General features: G+C 44.4%; 1 protein-coding gene across 12 annotated transcripts in view; it reads right to left on the bottom strand.

The window, feature by feature from the left end:
- LOC121678279 (voltage-dependent R-type calcium channel subunit alpha-1E-like) overlaps positions 1-25,706 on the bottom strand; it is a 62,587-nt gene that overhangs the window by 17,648 nt on the left and 19,233 nt on the right. For 11 of the 12 annotated variants that reach the window (XM_042057760.1, XM_042057754.1, XM_042057746.1 and 8 more), the window contains exons 4-23: positions 24,793-25,047; positions 22,661-22,766; positions 22,047-22,186; positions 14,947-15,050; positions 14,289-14,447; positions 13,041-13,231; positions 11,788-11,891; positions 11,418-11,533; positions 9,733-9,786; positions 8,536-8,616; positions 7,569-7,778; positions 7,163-7,275; positions 6,861-6,973; positions 6,552-6,683; positions 6,094-6,163; positions 5,245-5,362; positions 4,777-4,844; positions 4,580-4,644; positions 899-1,633; positions 367-647 (exon numbers count right to left, since the gene is read on the bottom strand). In XM_042057760.1, coding sequence (XP_041913694.1) covers positions 367-647; positions 899-1,633; positions 4,580-4,644; positions 4,777-4,844; positions 5,245-5,362; positions 6,094-6,163; positions 6,552-6,683; positions 6,861-6,973; positions 7,163-7,275; positions 7,569-7,778; positions 8,536-8,616; positions 9,733-9,786; positions 11,418-11,533; positions 11,788-11,891; positions 13,041-13,231; positions 14,289-14,447; positions 14,947-15,050; positions 22,047-22,186; positions 22,661-22,766; positions 24,793-25,047 — 3,215 coding nt within the window. The remainder of the gene's footprint in view (positions 1-366; positions 648-898; positions 1,634-4,579; positions 4,645-4,776; positions 4,845-5,244; positions 5,363-6,093; positions 6,164-6,551; positions 6,684-6,860; positions 6,974-7,162; positions 7,276-7,568; positions 7,779-8,535; positions 8,617-9,732; positions 9,787-11,417; positions 11,534-11,787; positions 11,892-13,040; positions 13,232-14,288; positions 14,448-14,946; positions 15,051-22,046; positions 22,187-22,660; positions 22,767-24,792; positions 25,048-25,706) is intronic. The other variant, XM_042057700.1, reaches the window with a different exon arrangement.

Consider the following 25,706-nt stretch of genomic DNA (forward strand, 5'->3'; position numbering starts at 1 on the left):
GCACAGAAGCTGATCTAAAGCACAGAAGCTGATCTATAGCACAGATGCTGAACTAAAGCACAGATGCTGAACTAAAGAACATGCTGAATTAAAGCACAGATGCTGAACTAAAGCACAAATGCTGAACTAAAGAACATATGCTGAATTAAAGCACAGATGCTGAACTAAAGAACATATGCTGAATTAAAGCACAGATGCTGATCTAAAAGCACAGATGCTGAACTAAAGCACACATGCTGAACTAAAGAACAGATGCTGAACTAAAGCACAGATGCTGAACTAAGGCACAGATGCTGAACTAAAGCACAGATTCAGATCTAAAGCACAGATGCTGAAGTAAAGCACAGATGCTGAACAGTACATTACCGGTCATGGGAGTGAGCTCCAGCAGTGGCTGTGCACTGGACATCTCGATGACCACGCTGGTGTCGGTGGGGGGCTCCTCCTGGTTCAGGTAGCCGCTGGAGTTCTCCATGCTGACGGTGCCACCTCCTCCGCCGCTGCTGCTCAGGTAGGCTAGCTCCAGCGCCCCCTCCTGGCCTTGCTGGTCCAGCACGGCGTCGCCCCCGCCCTCTGACCCCATCAGGGGCTGGGCCTCCGCCCACTCAGCAGATGCCTGCAGGCCCACCACATCAGGCAGGGGCTCGCTGGACACACACACACACACACACACACACACACAGGGACAGTCAAGTCCAGGGAATCACATACAAATTACAATACACAGCTTTAAGACACACATTTCTTGCACCGTTTCAGGCATACAAATGCACACAGAAATGTGTGAAGTGGAGATTGTAGTCTCCAGAAAATTCTATGATACAGGTCAAAGTGCTGCAAAATATGGCATCATAATAACAACAGTCTGTAGTAGTGAGTATAAGAGTCCTGCTGTCACCTTTGTCCATCTCCTCCCCTCTCGCCTTGGCTTGCTCCTTCCTCTAGTTGAGCGGCTCCTTCGACCACGCTGGACTCTGGGGTCTTCCTGTCCGGCCCCTCGGCCTGCGTTGGCGACTCTCGGCTGCGGGCCTCTCGGTGCCGATGTCTCCGGTGCCGGCTCTCACCGCCCTCCATGCCAGCTGCCACGGCGGCAGCACGGAACTTTCTAGCCACACGGTGCCTACGCTCTGTGTTGGGGCGGTGGCCGGTGCCCCCAGCCCCCGACGACAACCGCTCCTCGACCACGCAGGCCAGCAGCGGCAGTGGCTCCGACTCGGGGGGCTCGGGCATTGGGATGGACATGGGCGGCTCGGGGAGGGGCATGGCCATGGACATGGGAGACTCGGGCAGGTGTCCCGGGCTGGTCTCGGGCGAGAGGGAGGGCACATGGGGCAGGTGGTGGCCGCCTGTCGGCGTGTCCATGTTGTCCTCAGTGGGGCTGCCGAACAACTCCTCGCGGCTAGCCATCTGCCGGCGCTTGCGTAGCTGGTTGGTGCGCTGCTCCCATACGGACTTCTTACGGCGCTCGCGGCGGTTGGAGAAGCCGCCATTGCCGGACGGCTCTTCAGGCGCTGGCGGCGGGCCCCTACCCCTTCTGGGGGGGGGTCTCTCCTCCTCCTCCTCTTCCTCGCCGGGGGCTGGCCGGCCTCGGTGGATGGCTCGCTTCCTATATAGGTATGGCCTTCGTCTCCTTCTGCATGAGATGACAGGGGGATGTCAGTAGAGGGCAGCAGAGGACTGTCCATCCTTACAAAGCAGGATCAGTAAGAGGCAAGTCATTTACAGGGAACACTATGAAGGTAATACCCTGCTCTTGTTTAGCTGAGCACTTCTTAGTGGCAAATCAGGACGTAACAAAAGTGTGAGTTTAATCAAATATGTATGAACAAGGAGAGACTTTGAGAGACAAATGTTCCCAGAAATATTCTGAGGACCCAGACAAGCAACTCTTGTTTAACAAAACAGCACAACTTAAGAAACGACACTGACACTAGAAACAAAAAGGTTCAACTGGTTCAACTGATTCGTAAAATTAGACCAAAACAACACCCAAGAGAAAATGACGTGCAGTCAAAACCCAAATAATTAAACGTACCTGGGAGGAAATGTCACATAACAAAGGCCATGAAAACCAAAGGAAAAATAAGGGAGGGGGGTGGGAAGGGGACAAGGCAAATATATGTCAAAATATCAAGAAGTGCAATTTCCGTCATATCAAGGGAGAGATGAGACAGAGGAGGCGGGTGTAGCTCCGGGATGGAAACATGACAGGGAGAGAGGGACAAAGAGAGAGATAGAGAGAGAGAGAGGCAGAGAGAGAGGGAGAGAGAGAGAGAGAGAGGCTGCTTTACTTACACAGGCACATTCTTGTGAAGTCCATGTGACAAATGAGTGAAAACAAGACATTAGTGTATTTACCTCACAGAAGACACACAAAACAGCTGGCATCACACCGTCTAATATTTAAGTACAGATGACAGAGATCTGGTGGAATCTCTTCTTAATAAAGCCTAAGCACTGCTGTCAATAACATATTCCAATCATTTGAAAAAAACATAAAAATCCTCAAGGTTAGTCTCAACCATAATGACTGACTGAATTATTGTTTGTTCACAGTGCAGTTTCCTCAAAATTCTTGTAATTGGTTAGGTTAATTAGTTGACCATACAGATAAGCTGTGTTTGGTCTTTGTCGCACCAGACATAAATACTAACACAAAAGCATGATGGAAGCGTTGTTATATTACAGAAAAACTGGTTTGAGCCTCGTGTCTGATCTTGACAGTCCAGCAGGGGTCCTAAATGTCAAACAGACACATACAGTATATCAGACACACAGTCAAAAGCACAAGTGACACATGAAACACGTATATATGATTTTATGCGTAGTCATCCACAAAGCCATTCTGTATTGTGATATAGCCTCTCTATTTTAATTACTGCAATGGTGTGAAACGTTTTCTGTGCATATGTGCAATATGGTATAAATGCGTATGTATCTAATGTGTCTCCAAAAAGTCTATCAACAGTAATGTCGAGAAGTTTTGCAATATTAAATACCAGCACAGGCAAGGACAGACTATCATGCCATACTAGGTTGCAAGCACAAAAATGTGAAGAACAGTATGTCACTTCAGTGGAATAGGTAAGAGAACAGTCCTTAACTGAACTGATAACTGACTCGAATGAAAACATATAAATTAATCTCCTATTGTGTGGGTGGAAACAATGTCCTGAATGCACTCTGAGTCTCAAGAAGAGAACTCACTTGCACCGAGATGTGACAATACTGGTACGTTTCAACAAATATTAAATCATGACATTAATGCTACAATCCAAGGCAGGCGGATCCCTCTCTACATCCATAGATAGAACATTTCCATGCCATGCATTAGATGGAGGACATTGAAGCCCCACATACATTATGTCTCATGCCAGAGTTCCCATTCTCCTGGATAATCATGCAACATCTTTCACTTTCAAAAAGTTTACATTCTGTGAGTCACAACCTGGTAATCAGCAATGAAAGATTCTGGGTACATACGAGTACAAGACTCTAATGCAAAAAACCCTAAAATTCACACAAAATGATTTTGAAGCGCATTCATGCATAATCATTGTACATTCAAGTACATTTACCACAACAGCATGTGTGTCATTCTAGATCTCACACAACACCAAAATGCATCACACATAACTGCAGCCCCATTGTATAATGCCGCAGAACAACTTACAACACTGGGCTGGACTGGGCTGCCCATATTGCACCAACAATTCCACATACAGTAGACCAAGAACTGGAACACTCTAATTAACATACTCCTCTGTACTTTGGAAGGCCATTAGCATATAAAACAACCATGTACAGGTGCTCTGTAGCATTCTGAGTCACCCCCCTAGTCCTGTTAGTACAGATTAGCATGAATCTTACGCCAGGAGGTGCCACTAGTGTGTGAAAGATGCTGGCTTGGAGTTGGTGCTATCGGAGCATGGTAGGACTGTGTGAGCATTCACCACCTCACAACTCTAGTTTGCACAGACTGAGAGTAGCATCCCAACCCGCTGCCAGAGTGAAAACGAAACTGCGAGGTCATGCCAGGCCAAGCGTCCACACATGCTCGCTCATGACGGCATTCACAGTGCCCCAACAGGCCTCCTAAGCACGTGTCTGTCACAAGCAGCAATTGGCAACGAGCCGCAAGCACCTAACAAGTCTTATGCTTTATGCTTTATAAAATGACCCCTGGGTAGAACAAAATAAAATGTCTTGACAATTTGAATGCATCAATGCTGAATCAAATAATATATTTTGATAACGGACAGGTGCCTGTAAAGGTATTTTTTTCTCCTTTTAAGTCAAGAAGTCCAGAAATGTCTGACTGCTATCACACACAACTTTCTGGAAGTGTCCTCATGTCTAAACATCGCACAAAGTATACTGTATGTATACTGTATACTTGCATATGCAATAGTAAATCTGAAAGGAATAATTATGTGTCACAACACATGGTTATCATATAGACAATATAAAAATGACTGCACAGAAATTGTCTGACTTTTTCCATAAGAGTTTTCACAAACGACCCTGACAGAGAGTGTTACCAAAGGAGCCTGGATGGGATTAGACACAAGTTACTTACTCAGACAAGCCAAACTCTCGGCCCTTGAACCGCTGGTTGAAGAACTCCTCCTCCTCCTCTTCATCCTGCAGCAGACAGAGCAGAAGATCAAATCCGGTTTGCGGATGCTTACAGTGCAACAGAGCAGAGGGCCTCTATTGCTGGACTTGCAGCACATCTGCACACTACATAACAAGGTATAACAAGGCCTTTCAAACCTTTGTTAGTTCTTGAGCATTGGCCAGATTGTCCACAGCGATGGCCAAGAAGACATTTAGCAGTGTGTCTATTCAAAGTGCAGTCAAGGCATATAAAATATCTGGTTCTGGCAATGGCAAAAACATCTGCTATGTGGCAAATAAACTATTGTAAATGTAAGAATAGCAAATGTTCTTTACCTGACATACAGCAGTTATTCAAATACCGAGCAACACACTCTGCTAAAGTGAATAGCATGGCCCTGTCCCTGGCCAATTTCCACTATGCTGTAGATGAAAAGCAACCATCTTACCACATGGAGAACATGTGATTCAGAGATGTGCCTTAATCAACACTGTACACACTTAATTAAAGTGGGTTTCCCATTGACCTAATGGTCCGGTGCTCTATATGTAATTAGACATTCCACTGAGTGCGGTGTGGCCCCATCGGACACGGAGGGGTGGAGAGGGGAGGGCGGAGGATACAGTTCCCAAACAGAGTGAGGACGATGAAGTAGATGGAGGACCACATGCCGTACTGCACACCTCCCTGGGAGCGGATGCCGTTGTACATCACCTCGTTCCAGTCCTCCCCGGTTAGGATCTGTGGCATTGCAAGTAAACAGAAGACGTGACGTACAGTAAACACACACACCGACGCACACTGGAGGAGTTGTTTAAATGTTGCTTCAGTTTCTATTTAAACACAAACACGCATAGGCTGACATGCGGGGGGACACACATACACACACATAACAAACATATAGCCACACAAATGCGCGCGCAGACACACACACACACACACACACACACACACAAACAGGTTTACAACAAAGACACAAGAAAGGTCTCACACTCCTTCAGACACACAAAAGACGTTAAGGTCCAATCCATGTCAGCCTAACAAATTAAATTTGACTCTACGACCTCATTCATGTAATGGAATGTGCTGCTTCCTTCACTTCGCAGCCATTAATAGGCACTGTGCTTTTATTATTTCTCAAGATATCAAATGCTGAGGATATCCAACTGCTTCAGTAGACCGCACAATAACTAATTCAGACAGACTAAAAGGTATGCTAAATTAATGTGTATAATTAGACATGACTACACTGGCAGAGAAAGATTCAGTAAAGATAATATACTGAGGAGGTTGAGTCATTTATCATGGTTAGGAATATTTTGCATAATTTGTATTTGACTCAGGATGAAGAGAGGGAGTGGGTGGGTGGAGCTGTTTTTACTCGATCCTCGCCAGGGGCCGTATGCGCTTCCCACCCCAGAGTGCACCGCGTCACAGACAAGAGGCTCTGAAGAGGATTAGGGGTGCCAGACCTGAAACACAGTCATGATGGCCGCCGGAAATGTGTCAAAGTTGGTGGGGGTGTAATCTTCAAAGATGAACCTGCAGGGAGGGAGGACAGTGATGAAAGACACACACCACTAAAGGTATGTGTGAGTGTGTGTGTGTGTGTGTCTTCCAGAGGGGAGAAATGTGCTTCATACACCTGCACGGTTACTCATATTCTTTGTTGGCTGGCTTGTGCATCTCCCTAAGACAATACATACTAGCAATTACACAGTATGAAATGCATTTGGCAGAATGCATTACCAGTAAATTGAAAATGGCATTTATAATTGGCTGTACATGCACTGCAGTTTAGTGAAACATTGCTTACAATCTTCTTGAGTTATACAGTATAATGTATTCTAATGTGCAACAGTAAAATGCTATATCTATTTCATAGACAGCAACTTCATGAAAAAAAATCTGGGCAATGATTTGGACACACCTGCCACCGAAGAGCTGCATGCCCAGAAGAGCAAACACCACGATGAAGAGGAAGAGGAGGAAGAGGAGGCTGATAATGGACTTCATGGAGCTCATGAGAGATACCACTAGGTTCCTGAGGGATGCCCAGTACCTGAGCACACAAAAAACACAAAGCAAAAGCAACATGCCTTTTAATGGATAAAGTCATAAACAATGTTTTCTCTGAGGGTTCATTGAGATGTGTGTGAGAAGATTTTAAAACGTTATCGGTTTGTACAATTCTGCAGTCCTTTAACTCCACTTTGAAATGATTACGAAGTGCACTCACTTGGTTATTTTAAAGATCCTCAGGAGCCGAAGTGCCCTGAGAACGCTGATTCCGAAGGACACGCCTGGCCGAAAGAATCCCCACACTACCTCAAAGATGCTGCCAACAATCACCTGCACAAGCAACAACAGTTAATATCGCCAACTCTGACACAGATTAGCCTGAATATCCTGGGTATGATGCTGTTTGCATCTGACTAGAACTCTGTATGATCTCTGTATAATTATCAGCATATCCTATTAATAAAGGACCCTCATATCATAAAACACTTTACAGGGAGTGTTTAGTGCCTAGTTACTTACCCCACAGTCAAAACAGTTGAAGGAGGAGTGGAAATACAGGCGGAACCCCAGGCCATACATCTTCAGGAACATCTCAGCGAGAAACAAGCCCAGGAACACAAACTCTGCATAGTCTGTAAGTGCAGCACACAGAACTGTCTTCAGTGCACAAGACCTTCAACACAGCCATCTACAAGGCTCATAAGCTACAACAGATACTTGTACTTTATAGCCATGTTGTAGCACCCATGCACTACACCAATACAGAAGAGTAAGGCACGTGACTGAAGGAAGCCGAAGGCTGTCTTGTCCATCCAGGATAGCCAGCTACTGGCAACAAATAACTAGAGCTAACTGGCTAAAGGGAACCCTCTAAATCCTAACTCCCTGCTCCCCCCCCCCCCCCGCACAGAAACGTCAGACTCACACAGGAAAATGGTGAGCCAGTCGGGCTGGTTGTGGTGGACGATGGCCACGCAGATGGTGTTGAGGGCCACCAGGCTGAGCACCACCCAGTAGAAGGAGTCTGTCTTCACCATGCGGCGGATGGAGATGCGCAGCATGCGCTCCTTACGCCTCATGTACGCTGCCGGACCGCGACGCGCCGTGCGGATGCCCACCCGTGGACGAGGCCCTCCTAAGAGGCAGGTGAGAGGGAGACGGTCCTGATGATCACCAGTCACTTCTGGAATTTTGTGTGCAGCCTTGGGAAGCATTTATGCCCAGTACAGGAGATTGGTATTGTGTGAGTGAAACTACTGTGAAAGTGGGTGTTATGTGTGCATGTTCAAAGAAATGTTCATAGCTGCACGCTCAAAAAAGCACATAAGAACAAGGCACGGAATGTCCAAAGCTTAAGACTCCTCTGCAGCAGTGAATATTGTACAGTGTAACTGAATAAATAAAAATACAAACTGACAAATGTAAATGAGATCCTTCTGAGATCCATAAATGCTCATCAGTCTTGAATAAAAAAAAAGTCATTTTGCTGTAAAGTCACACCATATTTCCCAGCTTCTCTGATTAGTGTTTTTCTTCACATGCAAATTATTCACTGAGGCTAAGCATTTGACACTTGACTGTTAGTTGCTTGACATATGGCCAGCAAAAGCTGCTTTGTGCTGTTCAGATTTCCTACCATAGGCTGCCCAGCTTGGCTATGAGAAATGATGAATGCCTCAGCATCACTTCAATTTTATTTAACAAGACATGTGCTTCTGCAAAGATCTGATAGCTCAAAGTCAGAGACTTCAAATATCCTGCTAATTCAAGGGCAATTTGCTAGCGATGAAAACATTGCCTGATAAAAGGTTGAAATGCACTGTGAACAGATGTGGCTGTGTTTGTATTAACAAGGTGTTAAAATGAGAATGACACTGGTGCTCATTACTGACCCACAGTAGAGATCTCCGAGTATTTATCTTCTCCAGGTCCCCGACGCCTCGCATTTTTCTTACTGGTGGCTCGTTTAAGGACTGAAAGCAAATACAAAGGGATACAGTGTAAAACCACAATCTGGAAAGTGAGCTTTTCCCCTGGTACCCGCTAGCTTCCCTGTGCTGAGACAAAGGGTTCAGAGTGTAAATTAACGTGGATTAAACCTCTGAATTCATTACCTCACAGAAGGAGAGGCAGGCCAATTTACTTTAGCTCTTCCAATCCCATTAAAACTGACCCAGCAGTCTGCTGGGAGAGTTGAGTCATTACACACACATGCACTGTACATTCTGCTGGGAGAGTTCAGTCATTACACACACATGCACTGTACATTCTGGCTGAGTCCCATTCCCCCCAGAAGAGTCTGATGGCTAGACTGGCTTGTGTATGTACTGTTTAAACAGTTAAGTGAGCTCTGAAGGCTGCGTCTGGCATCAGAATTCGTTTTATTGGCCAAGTATACTTACATTTTTAAGGCATTTGACTTCGGTAGGTGTTAAACTCTCCGTACATTCAACAAATAGACATGTAGTGGTACAAATAGACATGAAGTAGTAAAACATTCAAAATGGCTATCTATGTGGGTGTACAATGGAGTACATTGTCATTAATGGATTACCATCAGAAAACATCAGAAGTACAACAGAATGGCACTTGGTGGTTAAATTCCAGTGAACAGGCTTGCTCTGTCCACTGTGTAAGGGTGGAGTGCTGATGCTTCGCCAAACAAATGAAAAACCCACACAAAAAGAGAAGAGAAGAAATCAAACAGACGACCAAATCAAAAGACTTGGACTAACAGCTACAAGACGATACACAAGTGGTCATACAGAGAGAAAAAAACTCTTCACTTCACAGTTACCATGGCAATGATGATGGATGTACTCAGCAAGCAGGGTGAACATGCTTGTCATCCCCTTATCCTCTGAAGCACATGATGGCCCCTGGCTGCCATTTTGAATTCTCTGCCAGCTCCTTTAATGGAGGTCAGTTAGAATGGTATGCTGTAGTTCCCTCTCACTGTGTGTGTACAATAATGGCAGAGCAGACAGGGGAAAAAACAGGCATGACAACATCAGAATGAAGAGAGGTCAATGGAAAGGTGGAGTGTGGCCTGTTTGTGTTAGGTCACCACGGGGAGGATCAAATCATACCGTCTAAAGCTGATCTCCCAGAGTTCTTATTCTCCTCAGCGAGCATCACCTCCTCTGAACACAAAGGAGGAGAACTGCATCATTAAAGACACTATGCAGCCAGTTTCCACTTGTTGAAGCATGCAGATAAACACTCTGGATATTCCAAATACCCATCAGGGTATCTGTTCTCCCTTCATAGCACACTATGGTCTAGGTCAATCCAGGTCCACACAACACATGCATTATGCTTTCAGATCAAGCAAGGTGTTTAAGCACCTAATTTTATTTGAGAAAAAATGTTAACCTGTCTTAATACTGTAGTTAAATAGCAGCATGACATTTCCCCATTTCCCAGTTATAATAGAAACCATACTGAAGAATTCAAATTATGAGCATAGGCTGCCCTATGAAAAGAGAACAGTTCTGTCTAAAAATATGCTAACATTTTATACGATTAAAAGGTAACAATTACGTATTCCGAGTTCTTGTAGAAACTTGTGGCACATTGAGACATATAGACTTCAGTGTCACAAGTCAGTGGCTTTTCAGTTACATGAGGTAAAACAGAGAAACAACTCCATACCCACCTCAAGGCAGTGGCATCAGTGACCTGATGGGTAGGCTCAGGTCAGCCATGTTGGTACAATTACATAATCACACACTGTACATGGAATAGCGGAAATCCCTTTCTCATAACTACTGTACAGCTATTAAGTTGGGTTTGTGAGAACACAGAGCCTAATTATGCCAAATCATGAGCGTGTGTCGCTCTGGAGTGAAGGGCTTGTGTGGCGTATGCATGACTGTATAACCGTATTGTGCACTCACTCACAATTGCATATTGTCTCTTTCTCTCTTTCCACTCTTTCTGCAAACACAACCTTTTTGGTTGGTGAGTCAGCTCACCTTCTCCTTGACCCTGAGCTGTGTGGGAGTCAGAGAGAGAGAGAGAGAGATCTTGCCATGTGGGGTTGCAACTTCACAAAGCTGCTCTACTGTACATCCAACCGTTCACCTGAACGCTCTAAGTGTGTGTGTGTGTGTGTGTGTGTGTGTGTGTGCATGCACTGTGCGCATAAGTGCAACCTTCTGTGTGTGTGTGTGTGTGTGCGTGTGTGTGTGTGTGTGTGTGTGTGTGTGTGTGTGTGTGTGTGTGTGTGTGTGTGTGTGTACACAATATGTATATATGTATGTATGTATGTGTGTGTGTGTGTGTGTGTGTGTGTGTGTGTGTGTGTGTGTGTGTGTGTGTGTGTGTGTTTGTGTATTGGGGGTGGCATTCACTGGAGACTTGGCAGGTTCTGAAGCAGAAAAGGGGAATGTGTAAAGTACGCCAACCAGTGAATCTTAGTCTTGTACACTGGCTGACTGTCGTAATATTAAACAGTATCATCAGCATCTTCAAAGGCACTGCAGTGGAGACCTCTCCTCCACCACAATATCCATAACAATCTGTTCCTTCACAATTTTTTCCCATTAAGGTTTATATTTTAAAGCACTTGGCTGCCAATACCAAAACATAGAGATCTAATCTTTGTCTGACTACTCATACATAGTGTGATATCCAGAGCCTCAGCCTCAAATACAGTACATCCATCTCACTAACAAACATACAGGATTATTTCATTCTGAAGGCCACCTTTAGGCCAGTATGTTGTGACACATCAGTGTCGGTCAGAAATAGAGCTGCACGGTTGCCATACCTGCTCGGTCGATCCAGGCACGGTAGCCATTGAGTTCTCGCTCCACCTGCTGCTGGCGGCGCAGCTTCATGAAGGCCCTCCGATTCTCCACCCGCTCCCTCTCTTTAGCAAACTCCCTACAGGCACAGAGCAGGTCTCAGAGATGACCACAGACACACACACAGTCGCCAGAGGACAGTCACAGAGACACAGAATGACTGGAGTTTTGTATGTGTGATTCCCCTGTTGGTTAAAATCATGACACCCATGTTAAAATAGTTATGTGTAATATGCAGAGGGTGGAGGTTTTTAGTCTGGCTCTGGGACAGAACAATTGCACACTGGGGCCTTCGCCCTTTCTAAATTTCGCAGTGCGGACAAGGCCACTTACCCAGACAGGACTCCCAGCACCAGGTTCAGCACAAAGAAGGAACCGATGATGATGAGTGGGATGAAGTACATCCAGTTCCAGGAACTGCCCAACGCATCATTGGTCTGGAGGGAAAAAGAAATAAATATAAATAAATGAATAATGAACAAAGCATATGGGTATATTGTTTCAGGGCTCACAGTGTTCATTTTCTATATAGCACAGCATGCATTCCTGTATGACAACACATGACAAAAGACTAAAGACAGATACTATTTTAGTAAGCCTGGAGATGAAGTAAAACATAACACAGATAATACACTTTATCTAGTCTTTGAATGGTGTTTCTTATAATGTCATGACAATTACTTGACTACAGATCACAATCACCTTTCCCTAAGTAACTCAACAGACTAGATAAAGAACGATAACTATAACCATAACGATAAAAGCGTTCACACTGACCAACGATAAGCAAAGTCTCTCCTTGTGTTAATGAATGTGATGGCTAAAGTTTGATGGATTCTGATTGGCTGCTAGCTTTTTATCGTTCTAAAAATGGCTCTGAAAGTGATCCCCAACGGTATTGTTCTTCATATCGTTATAGTTTGTGTGAATGTCGTCATTCATATTAACAATACGATATTTGTTTATAGTTATCTTTATAGTTATCGTTCTTGGCCCTTAAGCAAGGCTTTAAACATACACATAGATATGTTTATGCTGAATTGCCTGCTTCCATTTGGCTAGAGAGACATTCTTTTCCTTCAGGTTTGTGTGCTACATCAAGAGGCAAGAGGACACATGAAACATGCCTGGAGAAAGCAGACCAAAAATACTCCTCCACTGCAACCAGCCTATCTGGAGCACACACACAAGAGGGACGCGGTGGCCAGCCACTGACTCCCAACTTCAGAGCTCCCAAAATACAAGCTGGCAAGCGTCGGTCAATACGCTGCAGCAGAGCAGTGCTTGGGCAATCTTTGTCTGATTTCAGATTTCTTTAGTTGCCATTCTTCTGTGCTACTATTAGGAAAAAAATCATCTTGCGTGCCAGTAATGTAGATATGCACATATTAAAAGATGTCTTACTTACACTCTTTCCTGCACTTGTACACTGTCTAATATAGATGTTCACATTTCACATCATTTTTCCTTTTTCCCAGCAGCTGTATCATTTACACAATACAGTCTCCTCTTCAGGCACTAAGGGCTTGGGGGGGGGGGGGGGGGGGGGTTAGGAAACATGGAGGGCCACTGGCATGGTGACTCACATTGTAGAGGACAGCCGTCCAGCCCTCCATTGTGATGCACTGGAACACGGTGAGCACGGCAAACAGGATGTTGTCGAACTGCGTGATGCCATCATTGGGGCCGATCCATGAGCCCGTGCAGTCGTACTTATCAGGACAGTTCCTCACCCCACAGGCGAAATCCACCTCTGACGAGTCCACTGTCTCATTTTCTGAGAGAGAGAGAGAGAGAGAGAGAGCTCAGTAGCGGAGGTGGTTAAAGAGGAGAGGAACACATACACACACACACACATGGGGTTTGGGAATCCAAAGTGGGGCATTATTCTTGCTGTGGCCTGAAATGAGTTTCAGCTCTTTTGTTGTGAGCAGAGAGCCTAAAAACAATGATAACAGTTGCTATAGCTCTACAGGCAGTATTGTCACTAAGTGCTAACACATGGAGTCTACAACAATCCCTCTTAACCATAACAAGCTACCTACTAACAGCCCTGATTCCAGAAACGCCTTGAGCCCACATGTGAATACAGTGAATGTCCTGTGACCTATCACTATTTAGCATTGATATTTTGGGTTTTATTTCAACAGGAAGAGATCCAAAAGGAACGAGTTAACATCAAAAGGGCATCCTTCACTTACATTCTTTCAGCTGATAAGCTGATAATGGCACAGTTCCATGACATGAACTCTCTTGATAGATAGATAGATAGATAGATAGATAGATAGACAGACAGACAGACAGACAGACAGACAGACAGACAGACAGACAGACAGACAGACAGACAGATAGATAGATAGATAGATAGATAGTTACAGCCATTTCTTTCTTAGATATCTTTTCCTCTGCTGTCTTAAACATACAAACTTACAGCCTACAGCTTACAATTTACAGCTTACAGTCTTATGCTCTGGTGAGCAGCTATTCCTGTTCATAACAAGTCAGTTACTTACAGTAACTAACTGCACCTTACTGTCCACATACATTAACTAACTGCAACCAACTGCACCTTATTGCCGCCTTTGCGTTTTGACAAGTCATCAAACAGCCGGCAAGAATGTGGCCGGGCATTTAACTCAAAGCAAAGCAGCTAATTGTTCTAATTGTTGCTTTGACTGGTGCCTATGTTGTTGTCCCATACTAAATGACAGTGGTGGGGGCAGCGTAGGAGGATGTTTGGACAGATCTGTCGAGTGCACCAATAGCGATATTACAGGCCTTTTTGTTTTTGTTTACATGAGCGTGCTGCTAGTAAACAAAGGAGGCTTGCTCACCGAGGATGTCGGGAACTGGCAGGCAGGTGTGATGCAGCTTGCCGCTATAGAACTCCAGGCCGATGATGGCGAACATGAGGATGGCGAAGAAGAGCAGCAGGCCGATCTGCAGCAGTGGCACCATGGCCTTGATGATGGACTTCAGGACGATCTGCAGGCCTGGAGCGGGGAGGCAAAGAGGTGAGGGACAAGGCAAGGCAAGGCAACAAGAAGCACCACTGACGCAACATGACAGTTTAGTTCCAATCACTATCAGAGCTAGAACTATCAATACACAACATCCCATGTAGTGCTAAATCCACTGACACACAAACACATGACCAATCAATATCAGCTGGATTATAAATTTGAGAGCAATTTTCAGTGCTTAAAGGTATGTTGTTTTTAATCAAAACTGTAGGATAATAACAGAGTTACATTGACTCTCACAAACATCAACTGCAAGCATGGTGTGAACTGGATCAGTGACCCCCCATTTAAGAAGCCAACTCTCTCTAAAGTAATGCAAAGTAAATGTCTGTGTGTGGGGTGGTCAAAACAACTACATATAGTGTGTACTTTTCTGAACAGAGTTTTAAGATATTGACAAATGACTGTCACTGCAAATCTGACACATATAAGAGCCTTCTCCTGTTGGCTTGAATGGCAGCTCACTCACTGGGGATCCCAGAGACCAGTTTGAGAGGCCTCAGCACCCGTACTGCCCTTAGCGTTCGCAGGTCCACTGGGATGTTCATGTGAGCCCCCGCTGTGGCCAAGATCCTGCACACACACACACACACACACACACACACACACACAAACACACACAAAAACACACACACAAACACACACATACACACACACACATACACACACACACATACACACACACACACACACACACACACACAAACACACACACACACACACACAAAACACACACAAACACACACACACCATCCCAAGATATCCAGTTTATATTCATTTTATATACCACCAGTCAGCTACAACATCGATGTACACATTACTTGGCTACATCTTGATATTGACATTGCCAGAAGACATGTTACTTATATTAAAGTGTAAGTTCAGTGTAAATTGATCCATAGCCCTGTTGTATAAGCTCACCACATGCAGCCCATCAGAAAAAGAATCAGATAATTTGGGACAACGTACGCCAAGTTATGGACGGGCAGCTTAAAGCAGACCCATGGGGGCATCAAAACTGAAACTGAAAGTAACTCCCCACTGCCCCATGGGTCTTCTTTAAGCTGCCTGTCCATAACTTGGCCCATGGGTCTGCTTTAAGCTGCCTGTCCATAACTTGGCCCATGGGTCTGCTTTAAGCTGCCTGTCCATAACTTGGCCCATGGGTCTGCTTTAAGATGCCTGTCCATAACTTGGCCCATGGGTCTGCTTTAAGCTGCCTGTCCATAACTTGGCCCATGGGTCTGCTTTAAGCTGCCTGTCCATAACTTGGCCCATGGGTCTGCTTTAAGCTGCCTGTCCATAACTTGGCCCATGGGTCTTCTTTAAGCTGCCTGTCCATAACTTGGCCCATGGGTCTGCTTTAAGCTGCATGTCCATAACTTGGCCCATGTTGTCTCAAATTGTCTCATTCTTTTTCCTATGGGCTGCATGTGATGAGCTTGAACAACAGGACTGTGGGTCAATTTACACTTTAAGTATGACTGCATGATGTCCTTCAAAATGGGGCACTTCAGCCGTGGCCCACTGGTTAGCACTCTGGACTTGTAACCGGAGGGTTGCCGGTTCGAGCCCCGACCAGTGGGCCGCGGCTGAAGTGCCCTTGAGCAAGGCACCTAACCCCTCACTGCTCCCCGAGCGCCGCCGTTGATGCAGGCAGCTCACTGCGCCGGGATTAGTGTGTGCTTCACCTCACTGTGTGTTCACTGTGTGCTGTTTGTGTTTCACTAATTCACCGATTGGGTTAAATGCAGAGACCAAATTTCCCTCACAGGATCAAAAAAGTATATATACTTATACTTATACTTAAAATGTCCTGTATAGCATTTCTTTATGTAAGAAAACAAAACATCAGTTGAAACCATGATCAACAAATTCAGTGACTCAAATAATCCACAGCACTAATAGATAGTAAAGTACAATAGACATCTTTTTAGTCATGACAGAGTAATATTACACATAAACAAACCCACACACCAACTGTATGAAAACAACCAAGATAACCATCATGAGTGCTGACTGATTTCACATGCATTTAACGATGTGTTTGTTTTTGCGCTGAGGTGCCGCCACGTGACTGTGGCTTCTGGAATGGAATGGAGTGGCCTCTGGAATGGAATGGAGTGGCCTCTGGAATGGAATGGAGTGGCCTCTGGAATGGAATGGAGTGGCCTCGCTGCTGCGGAGCCGTGCTGCCTCGAGCGGAGTGAATGTGCCCTTGGGCTGGGAGGGCTGGTGGGCGTGCAGGCAGAAAGCAAATGGCAGGAGCTCGAGAGCCAGCCCACGCAAGACAACCGCGCACAGGCACACACAGATGCACACACACACACGCACACACACATGCACACACAGATGCACACACACACACGCACACACACACACACACACATGCGCACGCACACACACATGCACACACACACACGCACACACACATGCACACACAGATGCACACACACAGGCACACACACATGCACACACAGATGCACACACACACACGCACACACACATGCACACACAGATGCACACACACACACGCACACACAGATGCACACACACACACACACATACACACACGCGCACGCACACGCGCACACACGCGCACGCACGCACGCACGCACGCACGCACAGATGCACACACACACACGCACACATACACACACGCGCACGCACACACAATCATAGGAGCAAAGACCAGAGGAAAAGGGAGAGGGAAAGAGAGAGAAGAAAAAGAGAGAGAGAGAAGGCCACAAAAGAGAGAGAAGGCCACAAAAGAGAGAGAGAAGGCCACAAAAGAGAGAGAAGGCCACAAGAGAGAGAAGGCCACAAGAGAGAGAAAAGGCAAGGCAGTGGGTGAGAAAGGTGCTAAGTGTGTATATGTTTGCAAGTTTGAATGAGCGTGTGCAAGTGTTCTTGTGTCTATGTGTGTCTTATGTGCGTATTGTTCGAGAGGAGGGGGAGAAAGAGATTTCCCAGACTTTTACGAACAACTAGCACTGTTCACTGACCAAGCTCCATTCTTGTGGAGCAAATTGTAGCACTGTGTTCCACGGGCCTGACTTTTAAGTGGCTGGATTCATGGCATGAACAATACTCACCCTCTCCCACACACATCCTCCCACACACACACAAAGAGAGAGACGCTGTGGTACTGATAGACAGAAGCGCTGGAGGAATGCCGACTAAAGAGAGATCTGCCCGGCTTCTCTTTATCATGAATACATTTTACATCAAGTCAACACTGAAAACTATAGAGGAGAACCCGTGTAGACGGCCAACTCTAATATGAAGCGTTTTTAATTCAACTCACCGACCTAATACAAAACCCCAGCATTGGCCCAATACTATCTTGACACATCAGAGGCAACAGTCGTGATTATAATTAGTCACTTAACTGTTGATTATACTTTAGGAGATGTACAGTCATACACCTTATGAAAGACAGAACTGCTCTAGTCTAGTTCATGCACATGCAGGTATCTGGTGGTGAAAACTACCTGCCTGCCAATCATGCCTCGAACTTTTTGTAGGGCAATTACATCCTCCTTGACGAGAAGGGGAGCTTGTGTCTCATTCATTTCTTTTTCCGCTGACAGCAAGGACGCCCGGGAATTCGAAACATGGGAGGCACCGATTCCATTATTAGTCACTGAATAAATAGCTGCATCCATATTTGCTTGCGGATTACTCTCAGAGGACCAGGAACAAAGCTTGCCCCCCTCGTTTAAGAGATTTAGGTGGGAGACAGGACCTCTCCATGTGTGTAACGACAGGCTAGTAGAGTAATCTCCTCTGCATGCCAGAAACCGCCTTGTAGTCCAAATGAATTGTACACCAACGTGCCATGCTGCTGGATCATTTCATTGTGCGGCTGTTGTATAAATAAAAGAGGTTTTTTCTACAAACCCAACAGGTTTATTTGGACAATATCTCCCCATGTCGAATGTCATGCTAACCAGTGAAATCACATTAAATGAGTTCCTCTGTGTAGGATGAGCAATATCCCTGAGTGTTCTGGGTGTCCAGTTCCATTAGCATAGCATTACATTGTTTGTCATCTAGCAGATAATCTTATCCAGAGCCACTTGCAGTGAATTGAACATCTTACACAAATGATGTGACTACGGTCTCCACAGGTCTAGGTACATGCTGTTGGTATGTCTATTGTATAAAGTCAAGAACATACCCCAATGACACGGCAAGGTACCTCCAAAATCCCATCTGTTTCTAAGTAGAAAATAGGTGGTTTCTAGGTGGAAAAATCTCACTGATACTTCCACTTGGTTGTATAACCATCAACGTAGGACAATGAGGCAAGTGAAGACTGACAAAACAACTGGCTGGAACTGGTAGACAACACTATTTGTGAGACACAAACATCATGTAAACAAGCAGACAGCTAAAAACAGAGAAAGTTAAAAACACATATGTATGACCACCACACTAAGACAAGCAAACACACACACACACACACACACACAAAACATAATGACTTAACCGAACATAATCTTGCTCTGAAGCTGCTGTCTTGATACCAGATGGCTAATGAATCACTCATCCACCCACTGTATCAATTATTCATCGTGGCTAAAGAGCAGCTATTCAGCCATTTAGCTAATCGCTAACAAAGAACACTAGACACACTAGGTCAGAGCAATCCTCCATGCCACTGCAGACTGGAGTCCCTACAACATACAGTATTCAGACACAGCACCTCTAGTCGCAGAGCCTCTGTAGGAAATGAGTAAAGGATGTGGGTAGTTGTGCTGCTACTGTAAGTCCCTAGCAAGGTCACTGGGAGCCAACTCACCACACCATAACAGCCAATATAAAAGAACTACGTGTTGAATTGTCTTTTAAGGTGTCGTGTACCACACACACACACACACACACACACACACACACACACACTCCCAAGATTAGGGAGAGGAAAAGATTTTAATTGAACACTCCGTCTCTGAGGAGCCTGCACCAGCGATTCATTAATTTCTGATGAAATGAACGCCGCAAGCTCTGGCCCACTGGCCTTGTTTGGATTCCTTGCGGGGCATAGTGACACATGTGTAGTTTTCTTTTAAGTCTGACTTACTTTCTCTCTGTTGGACGAGGTCGAACATGTGTGTTTTAAAGTGAAAGTGTGTCAGATATGTGAGGGGGGAAAATGGGTTAAGCTCCAGATATATCTTTGTATATCATATGTCATCCAGGCTCTATGAAATATTTGCTTTCCCTCTCAGGAGATGTTTACTGTATGACTGTATGCAGTCTTTATGAGGAGTGATATGATGGATAGCCTCCCATTTACTGAATGTCCTTCTGAACATAGGGGTATCAAATGTGCTGAAACACCTCACTCCAAAACTGTAGTCAATTACGCATAATGGAAATATCTGCTAACTGTGCTTGAATGTATCACAAATGACCTTTTCCACACTGACCCATAAACAGGCCTGTCAGGCTGGTCATCAAGCAAGATGACACAGTTTTTCAGCCAAGCTTTACACCTCCCATAAAGAACATGTGCAACACTGCAACCCCCACGTATGCACTTTGATACAGATAGAACACAAATGCTATACAATCTGGCCTTCTGAGGACTCCAGAGATGCAAGGAATGGATTTTGACTTATATGTGACTTAGTATAAGTGATGAGATCGTTTGGGTCAACAGGCTTGCTCTTAGAGTAGGTTGATATTATGGGTGATGCATGAATAAATATATTTCATGTTACTTGATCATTATGATTATCCTTCTGAATTGATGCATTGAACCTGAATTGAACCTTCCTGTAGCTAAATGTGTCTTTATGCTGTAACATGCCATTATTGTTTTACAGAAGAGCCATGATGTACAGGTCCACAAGGACATTTGAAAGTGAAGAGGTACATCCAGATACAGCCTATTAGTAAGAGTGATTACATATGATGTCCTCTTGACCCTTAAAGACAGATGACGTGTGAAGGAGACCAGATAAAAATAGTCCTGGTATGTAACTCTGGACAGATGACTCCCCTGACAAAACTTCACTGGACAGTGTCATTCATATCCACAATAACATACCGGTAACCGTCGACAGGTCTGTGTGTACACAAGAAATGCAGGCCTAAATGGTATCTATATTAACAAGTTTCAAGATTACACTTAATTTAGGCTAATCACACATTATTATTCTACTTCACTGTCACACTACTTTAAGGTGATGGAAATAATAAAGTTTTTCATATTTGCTAACTTTAGTTTTGAATGGCATTATGGATATTTAATTAAATCCTCGACATCTGTTCTAAACATTAGCGATTCAAATTCTGCTGTGCCAGGTACAACCAACATTTTGATAAGAGGCCTGCCACAGGGAAATGCAAAGTGTCTCTTGAATAGTGATGAGGTCCTCTTTTCTCTCTTCTGCTTGAATTATGAAATTTACTGAACTGGAGAAAGACGTATATAAAATATGAACACCCTTCCACACTGTTCTTACTCACTTGTTATGAGCTCATACAGTATACAGCCCCCTCAGGACAATAGGCATGCAAAGCTACTCAAACAGCAGGTTCGTGAAAATGGGAATCTTTTTCGAATATCTACACTTTCCTACACTGTCCCATTTATATAAGATTCAGATCTGTGGGTGTCAAAGGCACTGTGATTCACCACATAAAAAACAACATACTGTATTTGCTCTCATATATGCACTTAGATCTTTTAATCCGACTACACAGCATTTCATCCCGGCCCAAGTCAGAGGACTCAGTAAATGGCCAGAACTTAGTTATGGTGTGTTATGTGCTCTTCCTCTCTACCTCTCTCATGGGATTAGCAGAATTACATGTGCTGTTTATGCACAGAGGGACCATGGAGGCAGTAAGTAACAGGTTTTAGACATGACTGCCAATCCACTTATCCACCCACCTATCTGCTGCCCCTACACCTACTGTACAGTGCATGATGGAGGCATACATCTCCTTTGGAATGCAGGAAGTTGACATAATTCATTATCTCTCTCTCTCTCTCTCTCTCTCACACACACACACACACACACACAGGCACACTGTAAAGTTCTCCCTACTGTTCAGTTCTCCCTAATGTTTGATATTTGAGAGCTACAGCTTGAGGACCACAAGCTTCAGTTTGCTGATTTTTTCTAAATGTGTATTGGATCACAATCTCATATTGCACCTTTTAGCAGCAAGAAAAACTGCTGAGGATGGCCAAAACGCTTATGATAAAATTGTCAACAGTAATTACTTCACAAAACACTAACCCATGGTCTAGAAACCTTCACTAATGTCATATCTCTCCTTATTGGAATGAATATCGACAGCCTTTACTAACAAGAATGGGAAGAAGGCAGTACAGAATATAACCATCCTGCACACCACTGTGTTACAATTTCAAAGCCTCCAATGCACTTTTGGGAGCCTTTTATTACAGCTCTGGGGCCTCCCTCACACTTTCTAATTATAGCCATACAGGACGGCCTCTAGCGCTCTTGAATGGTGTACTGATAGATCACATGACTACCTCGGCAACACACACTCAGTCTGGGTAAAAAGGGATAGGGCACTACTAACCCGCTGAGCACCACAATGAAGTCCATAACATTCCAGCCGTTCCTCAGGTAGGAGCCCTTGTGGAACACGAAGCCCAGGGCCACCAGCTTGATCCCAAATTCAAAGCAGAAGATGCCAATGAAGTACGGCTCTGTTTTCTCCTGTGGGAGGAAGGGACACAGCCAGTTCAAGACTGTACAGTACAGTATCAGAGGCTGGATGTTTCTGACACATATGTTTGTGACACAGCAGAGGTAATACACATAGACCTTTAATGAGATACAACACAGCACTGAATAAGTGAATGAGGCGAGTCGAGTTGAGGCTTTAATTAGTGGTTCTGTGTGAACCTTCGTCCTCCTCTTCCCAGGCAGTGAAATACTGAACAGGTGATTTGCTTAGACTACCATACAGGCTTCTGTAATCCTATGATAGAGAGGCAGTAGAGTGGAATGGCATAGAATGGCAGTAGAGAGCCACAAGCTCACAGCCCTTCAATGCCATATTGTATTATGAGACATTTTACTGCTGAGACTTATGACACAATATTAAATGTTCATGGAAGAGATAATTAGCAATTGCCACAAGTCATGCAGTTGTTGTTATTGCATGTGTTGTAAATGTGCTTTTCTCACCAGTCGTTTGGACATCGGTGTCTTATCCTCCCCAGGAAGGTGTTGTTCCAGGGCCAGCACGATGCAGTTTGCAATGATGGTGGAAAGGATCATGTACTCAAATGGAGTAAGGGCAAGGGAGTTAAGGCAGGTAAAGCACTGTCCTTTTTGGTCATGGGTACAATGTCACTGAGGTCAGATAATCTTAGACTTACTGAAACATATGCACACAAACACACACAAAGACACACACACACACACACACACACACACACACACACACACACACACACACACACACACACACACACACACACACACACAGACACAGATACAGACACACACACACACACACACACACACAATCAAATTCCCAAAACCAACAGATTCAAGTATATGTAGTGTATGAGGCAGTTATGCTGTAACTCCAACACATAAATAATTCTAAACAAATAACAACAACAACACATTGCATTTGCGTATATATAGCGCTTTTCAAGGCACCTACACCAATGTGTAGCAACATCATGTCAAATGAACAGTGAAGTCCTTATTCCTATTTATCTCCACTTGGAGTCACAACAGATCAACACATCAGAAACCATGCCACACACCACACACCAATCACACCATTAATAGGTTGTGTGTGAATATCTGTGTCTTTGGGGCAAAACTGTTCTGTCTTCTATTATTAATTTCTTGTCTTCAGCTGAAAATTGTGTCATTAACTCACTAAGGGGGCTTAAAGGGGGCGTCTGGGAACCTGGGTGACTCATATTGAGAAGCCCACATGGGCAAGGCTGTGAGTGGTTTATAAATAGCTGGGGCTGAAAGGACACCCATCCAATCCACTTCATCCTGACCAGCAAACCCATCACCAGCATTTGCACAGAGCAGCATCCCATAGACAACATACCCGAGAGCCTCCAGGAGCCAGAGTAGCACACATAGTAAAACACTTACTGTGCCCAGCCTATGCCTTAGAAGACCTAATCCTGATGTAATGAGTCTAAGTCACCATTTAAAATCACCACCTGAGATGATGGATCAAACTCTAGCCCAATGAAAAAGCAGTCATGGGTATGAAGGATCCCATACTCATGGGCTAACTCTGCTGAACAAACAGATCTCCATCATGAATTGTACTGACAATTTGGTCAAACACCCAAAATACAGCATGACCCAGTTTTAGCTGTGGCATACATCAGGCCAACTACTGACAGGGAAGGCATGTTACTTGGCTACATGGCTCACTTGACCATTTCTAAATATTGACCGAATGTGCTCTGCAATGCAGAAAAAGCTGCTTTCCTCTCAGCCTCCTCCCGATGGGCCACTGCAATGATGAATCACTGATACCGCTGATCGGGGAGGTCTCTGCACACCTGACAGGCCTGGCATGCAGAATGCCTATGATAGACAAGAACTTCAACTGTACAAGGACGCGTAAACAAACCGCAACACAAAGTGCTGTTGTGGAGCGACTTTTTCTGTTCAGAGAGGCCTGATGAAGTAACAATTATAATAACAAATGGAATCATATATGTATGAATGTGAATTGAATGTCCATCTCTTATGATTGCATGTCATCTGTCTTGTGACTGGGGCACAGATGAAACCAGCAGAGATTTTCTAATTCTATGATAAATCAAAACATCAATAAATGTTTCACTGTATTCTTATTCACCATACACCTTTGATTTAGAGAAACTGCATTATGCTGCTTTGCTTTCAAACCTCCCCCAGACCACACACACACACACACACACACACAAACAAAGCCAGATCAGTATAAGATAAGAAATTCAGAGTAACACCATTAATGAACATTAGTGTAGCCTGGTGCAGCATTCCATGACAGTTACAGCTCACAAACTGTGAAAGTCATAATAGTTTTGAAATGACGAGGTTTTGGCTGAACATTTCAAGAGCTGTAATAACTATTAATAACTTTTGGAGCAAATGGCCGTGTAATGGCCGATATACACAGTTGCGCTGTCCATGGTGCTGAAACCTGACTTCAACGGTAATAGTCTAGCTCACTTTGTCGCACAATTATCACAGTACACCAAACGCCACATAACTTATTTGTACATAGGTAACTGGCAACAAAGAACAGAAAGTCGATATCCTATCTGATCATGAAAGGATATGGCCACTCTATGAACCGCCTTGCATATTTACGGATGATGTTGTTCTCGGCAAAAATGAAAAGGGACCTGTTGACAGTGAAGCAGTTCTGTCTGACTGGGGTGGGGTTGTAAAGGGCCATAGTGCGAGCCCGCTGTGCTTTTGCTTGTTTCATTTCGCCCGTCGATTCTGCGTCTCCCTGACCTTCCGCTGCGGGCTCCGTGGCACTCTCTCCGGACTCCATCACATTGGGTACGTCCTCCCCAAAACGGGCCATTCTGCCACATGAAACGGGGACAAAAATCAGGGGGGGAAAGTCTTCAAGCTTCTTAAATGACAAGCATCAGGTAAAACAAAAGACGAATAATATTAATCCATAGTCAGCGTTTCCTATTCTGACTGTAGACCACTTTTTAGAAAAACTAAATGTGTCCGACGAAATCCTCATAATTGTAATCCGTCTTCAGGTCCTTCATTGCAGAACGGTCGTACAAACCACACAGTGTCAGAAATACAAACTATTGCTCCATTAGTGAAAATGCGAAACAACGCTGAACGGACAGCTGCATTTTCATGCAAGGGAAACACCGGACCGGTGTTATTGCATAAGATTCAAAGACAATCCCCCACAACACTGTAGTTTCCAACATCCCGTGTATGGAGTAGCCTACACTAGATCATTTCTTTCGCGACAGCGCCCTCAACTACACGTAGTCTTAAAACTCCATTTAACAGCGTAGATATTACACTTCTAACAGAATCGAATACATAGACTAAGACGTTTTAGACGAGTTTTTTTCGACGAGTTACCACGCGACTCCTCTTCTAAACTTTTCAGTAAGTTACAAAATAAAAAAAATAATTTACTACGCTTTACGCTCGAACATACAATACAGAAACTAAAAAATCTAAAAAAAACAAAAAAACAACTAGGATG

This window comes from Alosa sapidissima, chromosome 1 (genome assembly GCF_018492685.1).
Source record: "Alosa sapidissima isolate fAloSap1 chromosome 1, fAloSap1.pri, whole genome shotgun sequence".
In the NCBI taxonomy this organism is placed as follows: domain Eukaryota; kingdom Metazoa; phylum Chordata; class Actinopteri; order Clupeiformes; family Clupeidae; genus Alosa; species Alosa sapidissima.